The sequence below is a fragment of the Siphateles boraxobius genome, unplaced genomic scaffold (assembly GCF_051911475.1).
Source record: "Siphateles boraxobius isolate OS27281-9 unplaced genomic scaffold, OSU_SipBor_1 41, whole genome shotgun sequence".
In the NCBI taxonomy this organism is placed as follows: Eukaryota; Metazoa; Chordata; class Actinopteri; order Cypriniformes; family Leuciscidae; genus Siphateles; species Siphateles boraxobius.
Genome location: NW_027509042.1, coordinates 39,708,611 through 39,718,282, shown reverse-complemented (window position 1 = coordinate 39,718,282; position 9,672 = coordinate 39,708,611). Strand labels below are relative to the sequence as shown.

The following is a 9,672-nucleotide window of genomic DNA, read 5'->3' as shown; positions in this document are numbered from 1 at the left end:
CATTAAATAATATTAACTAACAATATACAATAAATTTATTACGGCATTTATTAATCTTTGTTAAAGTTGAATTAATAAAATTAAACAGAGCATTGTTAGTTTATGTTAGCTGAGGACCATTACATATTTTTAATTAATAATAATTTTATAATAATAAGATTTAACTTTTGACCTTTTTATTAATTTATTACTAATGTTAAACTAAGATTAATAAATGCTTTTTAATGTTAATTGTAAAGTGTTAACAATACAATTTATATATAATTGATGTTATAAGAGCATATTAATTAACCTTTTCTGTGATGTCATCTCATTCTGCTTTAATAGATTGAATTGCATTAGTCATTGATGTCACTTGTTCCAAAAGTATAAAAATATCATGCCCAAGCTATGCTATTTCCACAAATGAATCTGCATAGCACTCTATATAGTACTATAAATCCTATAATACGCTAACAGACATTTAGTGTTCCCAGACAAAACAATTAAAGGCTTATGTTGCCTCAAGTATGAAAAGATAAAAACTTTATTTGTTGCATTGTTTTCCATCTCACAGAAAACATTAACCGACAAGGATACATTGTAAATATAGTTTTCTTTTTGAGACAACTTAAAATATTTTTAAAAAGATATAATGTAACAAACACTAAATAAATGTTATAGTGAGGCTGCAGTTATTGTAGCCTTGTAAGAACATGAGATGTTTTTTCCGTCTACGATCTGAAATGTTGTGCTAATCACATATTTTGTTTACAGACAAACAAGCAGACATAAGGATACCATACAAAAAAATATATTTTTAATAACATTTACAAAAAAATGTATTTCCAAGACCAAGTAGTGGTGTGTTGGCTCATTTGTAAAGGCAATCATAGAGCCACTCTGTTGTCTTTGGCCCATTTCTTCATAATGCGGATGATGTACTCAACTTGTGGGTTGCCAGAGCTTCTCAACATCGGCAAAACCTCCTTCAGTGTCTCTCTGAAAACAAAGCAGAATTAAAGAAAAAAAGAAAAGAAAAACATGAACATAGAAAACATGGCCAGAGTTCACAAACTCAGTCTCAGTCAAAACTTGGGTGATCTACAGCTGTCAATTTTAAAGCAAATATCTAAAACCTCTAAATTATCAATATGATCCTACAATCTACTACATTCCTTCTGTCATCTGACTGATAGCTAAAAAAATTAGCAAATAAAAGAGTAATCCTTTTAGAATAAAAGAATAAAGCCTTTTAGTGTAATTCTAAAAAAGTTCTAAAAAAGTGTGTTTGCTGTGAATATTTGTAAAGATTTTTATTAAGTAAAGTAAGAATAACTTTTTATTTGAACATTTACTGGGCTGTATTATTCATACATATGATTTTTCTATAAAACAATCTTAAAATGTGAGTATCCAATTTGATACATCCAGGCTTTTGAGGAATGTTTATTTGATCATCTCTTAATCATCATTGTATTGAATTGCATTATATGTTTATTTCCCATAAAAAACAACAGAGCTTTGATTATAAAACTAAGCATTTAAATAATATCTTATTAAGACATATTATTGAGATATATAGTAATAACTAATACTCGTATGCATTTTATGTTTTTCTCCTCAAGTATGTGATATGAGCAATAAAACCCTAATGTCTCAAATATGATACTCAAGATAAACACATATTAAAACATTTTTATATGTTTTATCTAAAGGTTCAATAAACAGTTCCATTTAAAAAACAAAGTGACTATTATTTCATATATCAGGCTTTACAGGGTTAAGTAAATAACTAATAAGAGAGTTTAGTTTAATAATGTGAACCTAATAATAAAGTTTTTAACTCGTTGTTCAGGTATGGCATCGGTTCATACCTGGACTCTCGGCCTGCCAGTATGAGCTGGAAGATCCCAACACATGCTCCACGCTTCCCTTCCCAGTACTCAGGGTTTTGATCCAGTCTCTCTAGAGCATCAAACGCTTTAGCTGCATAGTAGAACTGCCCCATCTGAAAAGAGGTCATAGAATACATCGAAATAATCTAATGAAACTTCAGAAGAAAACATTTTGGGGACACAACCAGCAGAATCAGGGATGTAGAAATAACAGCATAAACTTCTGAAGGTGTCTGAACGACAGTGGGCTGAACAAACGGTAATCCTCAACTACTTGCAACATGGCAATTCTCTTAACAACCAAGTGAGAAAGTAATATGTTCGAGACACAATGAAGCGGATATATGAATGAGAATGTGTTTACAGTCACAGATTCATACTATTGCACCTTGTAGCAGTCGTTTGCGATGAGCTGCAGGAGACTGAAAGGGTCAGATGAGGTTTCCAGCCTCAGATAAAGCTCCCAGGCCTGTCGAGCTTTCTGATTCATGATGTCTACAACAGAGGGGGAGCATGACATCAGAGAGTGAGTGGTCTGATGTGTCCACAGAAATGATTCATCAAAAAGAGTTGCGTTTCCAAAGACTATCTGAGCCATTCATCTTCTTCACAAGCAAAGCAGAATTTGACCAAAGCAGAATATCAGCTGGCCACAGATCAAAACTTTTGAACACATAGAAGAACCTACAGCAGCGTGCCAACCAGCTGAGGTAAACGTAATCATTCTTGATCTTCTCAGTCTGGATGAGCAGGAACACCTGTTCACATTAAATTCAGGTTTAGTCAGACTTGCACTTGGTTCCTAAATTATGTTAACTGAACCCCACGGTATTCTGTACCTCTTCAGCCTCCCTGTAGTTTCCCAGGGCAGCCTTGGCCTGGGCGTAGTTAAAGCTGAATGTGTCATCATTGTAGAAGTAACTCTGCCGGGAAACCAGATGATTATTTGAGGATGATGCGTTTATGTTTCTGCTCTCAATTCAAACACCCTGATATGTGAATTACCTTGACTGAGTTGAGATATATAAGCACATCTTCAAACTGTTTCAGCAGGAAGAAACAAGAGGCCATACACTGCCTGCCCGGTATTGTGTCTTATTAAAAAAAAAGACAAGAGAAAATACATAATTAAATGCATTTTACATGTCCAGGGCAGAATGATCGGCATCCTTTAATGTACAAAATTTGCATTACGTTTGATATTTCAAAATTCAACTAACTATCTATCTATCCATCCAATCATCTTAACATGAGGATATAGAGGAAAACTCAAATACAAATACAATACAAAAACTTTAAACACATGAATCTCTCTATACTTGACACATTCACACTGTTGTTTTAATGGAATCCATTCAATATGACAATACAATAATAATAATAATAATAGTAATAATTTATTAGTGTTGTTGTTAAAATATATATATATATAAAATTTGGGAAGATGGTTGATGTGCGTTCTGCTGCTCGTGCGTAAATAAACAGTGCTGTGACTCATCTGATCTACAGGAATCAAGCAAATTATCTATTTTGCCTATTTTTTCAAAATGGTTTTCAAATAGTTTCAAAACAGTGGTTCAATGATAACATATATATATATATATATTAATATATTATATATTTTATTTTGACCATTTTAGGCACAAATTACATTTAGAACTAAAATAGAAAGGACATCTAACCGAAAGCCACCTTTTCAATGTAGGTTCAGGCATAGTTTGTGCCAAGAAAACAAACTCTGTCACTGACTCTCTTCCATACAGCACAGGGGCCCGGCTGCTGAACCAGCGCTAATACTGTTATTGTTAGCCTAAACAATGATGTTACCGCATTCACTGGCTGAGCCTCCAACCAGCTGGAAAAACTGCTGGGCAATTTTTAAATGGTCCCTCTGTAAAAATACACAAACATATAATGAGATTAGAGAACATAGATTTGGGAAACATGCACAAAGGCTTTGCTGAGAAATGGAGTTTGAGAGGAAATACTGTTAACTGATATAAAGAAACCTCACGAACCGATCCAATTTCTTGTCCCAAAGCAGCATTCACCACCCCCTTCAGAATATATTCCTGTAAATCACACCAGAGAATAAAATGTTATCACTAGACCCACAATGTATTTTAAAGGTCATTAAACCCTAAAATACATTTTAAAGGGATTGTTCTGTCATCATTTACTCACCCTCATGTCGTTCCAAAGCCGTAAGACTTCGCTCATCTTCGGAACACAAATGAAGATCTTTTTGATTAAATCTGAGAGTTTTCAATGAGTTTCAACCAATGAGTTTCATTCGTGTGTTACGCACCATGTTTGAGCTTCAGCAAGAGATTTGTTCTCGCGCGTAAAGAAGGGTTCGGTCGAGCTTCGGTTTATGTTTGCTGATCAATGTTTATATGTGAATAAAAGCCTAAATTCAATCTGTTCATCGCATAAAGCGATCATGTCTCTTTAGAAAATTCTGACTTAACTGCTTGATTCATAAGGATTTGTTTTACAATCTCTTTACGAAGATAAACGAAAGTCTTACAGGCTTGGAATAACATAAGGGTGATTAATTAATGACAGAATTTTCATTTTTGAGTGAACCATCCCTTTAACATAAGTACAGGTTGCACATCAATGAAAACAACAATAGCACTCATACGCCTAATTTCACAATTTATGTTGATAACTACTAAAATATGTGATATAATAATAATAAAAAAATTATTTATATATATATAATATATATCATACTTTTTAGAGGACTTCTTACTTTACTTTTTAAAATATAATTTTATCTTTTTTTATTGACAAATACTAGATTATGTTTTATTATGAACTTTTACCATTAAAAACCAAAGTTTCAATTATTAAAAGTGTATGCGTCGACTTTTTGTGACAAAGGTCCGAAACTCCTGTAATGACGTCGATTTTTTGAGGCGCACTCTTGTCATAAATTCATGTATTACTGTTCAAACATAATTTGTAAGAAAAAAACAGCGCCAAAATATCTATTTAGGAGTCTTAGACCTTTCCAACGATATATAGTTTGTCATAATTAGATTAGGATTTAATAGTAATATAGCGAAGTAAAGTTAGATATCCCGTATACGGGATCGTGACAGTGTTAATATTAAGGGGAATTATTTTTTAATTTTTCAGAACCATTTCTTTCCTCCAGATTCAAAAGTATAGTTGCACCAAATGTGAGGTATACGTTTATTTGGAGTGGTGATTGGCTGCCGTGGATGGAGAGTACGTGTCAACATCACCCGTTTCTCTGCATTATTCATGATAATGAACTATTTTAATCCAATCACTGCGCTGTATTATGTATGAGAGAAACAAGCATTAGTGTGGCCTAAATACCTGGGGTGTGGTGGGCTCAAGGTCTTTGATGAGTTTGTAGGCCTCCTGAATGTCATCTAAAAGTCAGATGACAAAGTTAATAACTAACCTGATCAGCCAGTCTCACTGTATCTGCTAAAGACAAAAGGCCACACCTGATCAACATACCTTGTCTGAGATAATAGATGACCAGGTTGAGTCTGGCCTCTGATATGACGTCAATCAGAGGAGGCAAAACCTGCAAGGCCCCCTCACCCCCGCGAAAAACCACAAGATTGTGCTGGATGAGCTCTTTAGCAAACTGAAACGAGCTGGAGGAGATATCTATCAGGTTCTTCAACTCAGTCTAAAGAGACAAGAAGGAGAAAAACGCAAAATAGAGAATTTAAAACCAATCACATTTTTTAAAAGAATTTAAAAAAATGTTATTGTATACAAATGATCAGTCCATGTTTCCTCTAAAAGACCTAAAAGCAGTTTTGTGGAAAACATTGTTTTCGCATAACATTACATATCGTGCGCCTACATTTCATATCACATTTCTTAATCCAATCAAATCACAAATGGATCAAATAAATTGCTAACATTTTTGAAAGTTTGAAAGTCAATAAAGTAAAAAAAAATTTTAATATTCAGCAAGGATGCATTAAATTGATCAAAAGTTTGATTTGTTTTTAAATAACTGATGCTATTTTGAACTTTCTATTCAACAAATAAACCTGAAAAAAAGTGTTGCTATTGACATTTGAAATTTTAAAATGTTTTTTTTGAGCAGCAAATCAGCACATTAGAATGATTTCTGAAGGATCATGTGACACTGAAGACTGGAGTAATGGTGCTGAAAATTCAGCTTTACCATCACTGAAATAAATTACATTTTAGAATATATTCAATTAGAAAACAGTTATTTTAAATTGTAATAATAATTTACAATATTACTGTTTTTACTGTATTTTTTATCAAATAAATACAGCCGCATAAGAACCCTCTTTTAAAAATCGTACTGACCCCATACCGGTCACATCACCAAATGAAAATGCATCGCAAATTAATGTTGTCTTAAAGTTCATAATCATCCAAGTGACTTTGGCCTTGACTACAAAAGCTCAGGCCCTAACGTTATAACATAATTTGTGTATTTGTATACATAATAGTGTAGCTGACCTCAGCAGCTTTCCCATTGTAGAGTCTGAAGTGATTGCAGGCTTTGAGGTTGAGGGCGATAGTAGAGTCAGGAATACTCTGCAGATACACGGCCAACACCTCCTGAGACACGTCATAATAATCCAGCTTATAGTAACACAGAGCCACATACACATTCAGGGCAAGAAAGTCTCTGTAGAATTTGAGAGAGACGAATCATCAGTCAATGTTGTGCTGTGCAAAGAATGCGTTGACTCAATGTAATAAAGTTAAATGTTAACGTTTTTTATATGATCTTATTGTTTCTCAGAGATGCTTGTTCACATGTTGATGTGATGCCGATGTGTTGTGAAGCACCTGTTCTGCAGTAAGATGCGTTTGTAGATGTCAATGGCCTCCTGGTAATGAGAGCGCATGTAGTGAATGGAAGCCAAGCTCAGTTGATCCTCCGTCACGTCCTCCAGGTTCTGATGGAAACCCATCAGCTTCTTTTCATCGTTGAACTTCAGAGAGCCGAACAAAGCAGATAATTCCATTATCCTCAATGCGCTACCATAATAATGTCACGTAGGGGATGAAATATTATGGAAAAACTGACCTTATGAGCTAAATGAAAGAGTAGGCGATTCTGAAGCTGAGATTTTGGCCCTGAAAAAGACAGCATGATATAACGCTTGGATGATGAGCTACGAAAAAAAATCTATTTCTAATAAATGCAGTTCTTTCTATTCATAGAAGAATCCTGAAAATGAAAACATACCATGATTCCCACAAAATTGATCATTATAATAAATGTTTCTTGAGCAGCAAATCAGGATGATTTCTGAAGGATCATGTGACTCTGAAGACTGGAGTAATGATGCTGAAAATTCAGCTTTACCATCATAAGAATAATATTTTAAAATATATTAAAACAGAAATCAGCGATTATAATATTCCCCAATATTACGATATTTTTTTTTTTATCAAATAAGAATAAAAAATACCCAGACTTCTTTCAAAAACTTTTACAAATTTTATCAACCCCAAACTTTGAAAGGTTGTGAAGACAAACCTTTTAGTGCTGCCTCCTCCGCCTCTGAATAAAGCCCCAGGAAAAAGAGCGCACAGCCCAGAAATACCCAAACATCCTCTGGACACTCCGGCCTCAAAGTGAGCGCCTTGTACTCCTGGATAAATGTGACAAGAATATTTCATGTTATATACAACTAATTTACATCAGTCATAATGTAACTCTAAAGCCCCTTTCACACAGAGCGTTGATCCCAGACAATTGCCATAGATTTCAAGAGTGCCTTCTGTGTGAACGCAAAGACCTTCCGAGATTGATTCCGGGATGGGGACCAAGTAACATTGCTGGGATCAGTCCTGATGTGAACAATGGCCGGACCGATGCCGTATGGGTGTGTCTTAGTTATGTCATGTTCAGAATGTTCATTAACAAAGAAGAAAGTTTGTGTTGGTCAAGGAACAAAGAATGAAAAAATGTCTGCAAACATGTCATGAGTCTTTACACACACACACAGATTCCAGAACCAAAATTAATGAATGAATCAAACAATCCTGGGAAAATCCCGGGACACATTATCAGTGTATTTTCCGGAATCTCTGTGTGAAAGGGGCTTAAGGTGATTCATCCCCCAACCAAGCATAAACAGACTGGAGCCAACATCCAGCAGAATCTCTTCCTCTAACCTCCATTGCTCGCTGGTGGTCCCCCAAATGAAAGGCACAGAATCCGATCCAAAGGTCTGCATGCTCCACTGACTCTCCGCCATTACGCTGGAACTGATATTACAAGAGAGTTTAAAGAGTTTGTACGAAAGTTCATTGGATCATATAAATGTCATGGAGTTGTAATCTTAGGTCTCATGTGGTTGTTTTTGTACCTCTAATAGAGTCAGAGCTCCCAGGTAGTCCCTTTGGTTTAGATAATCCTCAAGTCTTGGAATCTTTTTCGTTTTATTTTTCTTTTTCTTCTCATTAGAAGCGGTGGACGCCTCTCCACCCACTGCCGGTTTCATCCGTGATAAGAGCTTCAGAACAGAAACAAGAGTAGGTGCTATTAGGATGTACAATAGTTCATCTAAATTATATTATTTCACTGTAAGTACATAAACATAACTTACTCCAGTTTGTAATCATTCATGTACATATCTATTTATCCACTCATTCAGAACAATAGCCTGAGCAAATCTACTTATTTTATCCGAAGCGATATCCAAAGCGATAATCCGAAGCGAAGCATATTTTGTGCAAGTTTAATCATTGGCTATTTTACAAAACATTTGCACAATCCTTTGCACATTAGTCGTGCATTACAGCTTATCTTTGAACAAAGTGACTATTTTATAAGTAATTTATTGCATTTATTATAGATAGTACAAGCACTATTACTGTATACACTACAAATCCAAAATGTTGGGGGAGGAAAGTTTTTTTAATGTTTTTGAAAGAAATATCTTATGCTCACACAGGCTGCATTTATAACTGTGAACTATTATTACAGTTATTTAAATAACTGTTGTCTATTTTAATGTATTTTACAATATAAGAATAACTTAAAATAAGTTTAAATGTAATTAAACTCCAGTCTTCAATGTCACATGATGCTTCAGAAATCATTAAAGATGAACACATGATTAAAGATGAACACATTTTCTTGAATTCATATATGACGGCTAACGTTACACTAAAATAACACAATTACCCTTGCTTGCTTAGTGCAATTTATTGTATGATTTTAATAACAAACCAAATCCAGCAGAGAGTAACGTTAATTTATATGTTGGTTGATAACGTTACTCACCATGGTGATTATGATTCACTGTCCCATACACAGTCCTGAAACTAAGCAGTCATTTTACAATCACTCTGACCACCATAAAGCCGATCAAATGAATCACACGCAATACAAACAACGCTGATTTAGATCCGTTAATCCAGGAACAGTATTTCTGTAGATGAGGTGAACTAGCCAAATAGCCTGCTAGCTAGCAAACTTGCTAAGCGACTATGTTTAGATGTGCACACAAGCTGTTAAGCAGATCTTCGTTCGCCTTTAAACAACAACACACCCGATCCTACCTCCTGAACTAAACAAAATAATATATAATAACACAGAGCAGGAATACATTTGCTCGTGGAGTTGTGAGCATTTCCCGAGCTAATCTCTACTGCCGTGTTTGGCGGCGCGGCATCACGCTGTTGCTACGCAACCCACTCTGACTAGACCTATGCAGAAGACCACTATGTGATATGATTCTTTTTTAGAGCTTTGCCGTGTGTTTTTAATCGAACTATGATTATAAAAATATCA

The 9,672-nt window shown here is 34.7% G+C and overlaps 1 protein-coding gene across 1 annotated transcript; it reads right to left on the bottom strand.

Annotated features, from left to right (window-relative positions):
• Positions 1–508: 508 nt before the first annotated feature.
• On the bottom strand, positions 509–9,583 carry ift56 (intraflagellar transport 56). Its single transcript, XM_077199610.1, has 17 exons — positions 9,163–9,583; positions 8,243–8,389; positions 8,049–8,141; positions 7,408–7,522; positions 6,952–7,001; positions 6,711–6,856; positions 6,375–6,546; positions 5,379–5,556; positions 5,232–5,287; positions 3,896–3,949; positions 3,705–3,768; positions 2,883–2,971; positions 2,717–2,800; positions 2,566–2,635; positions 2,266–2,372; positions 1,857–1,990; positions 509–981 (listed from the first exon to the last, which is right to left on the bottom strand). Exons 1-17 carry the CDS (start codon positions 9,163–9,165, stop codon positions 870–872), a joined length of 1,674 nt encoding a protein of 557 aa, XP_077055725.1. The 5' UTR covers positions 9,166–9,583; the 3' UTR covers positions 509–869.
• Between the last annotated feature and the right edge of the window lie 89 nt (positions 9,584–9,672).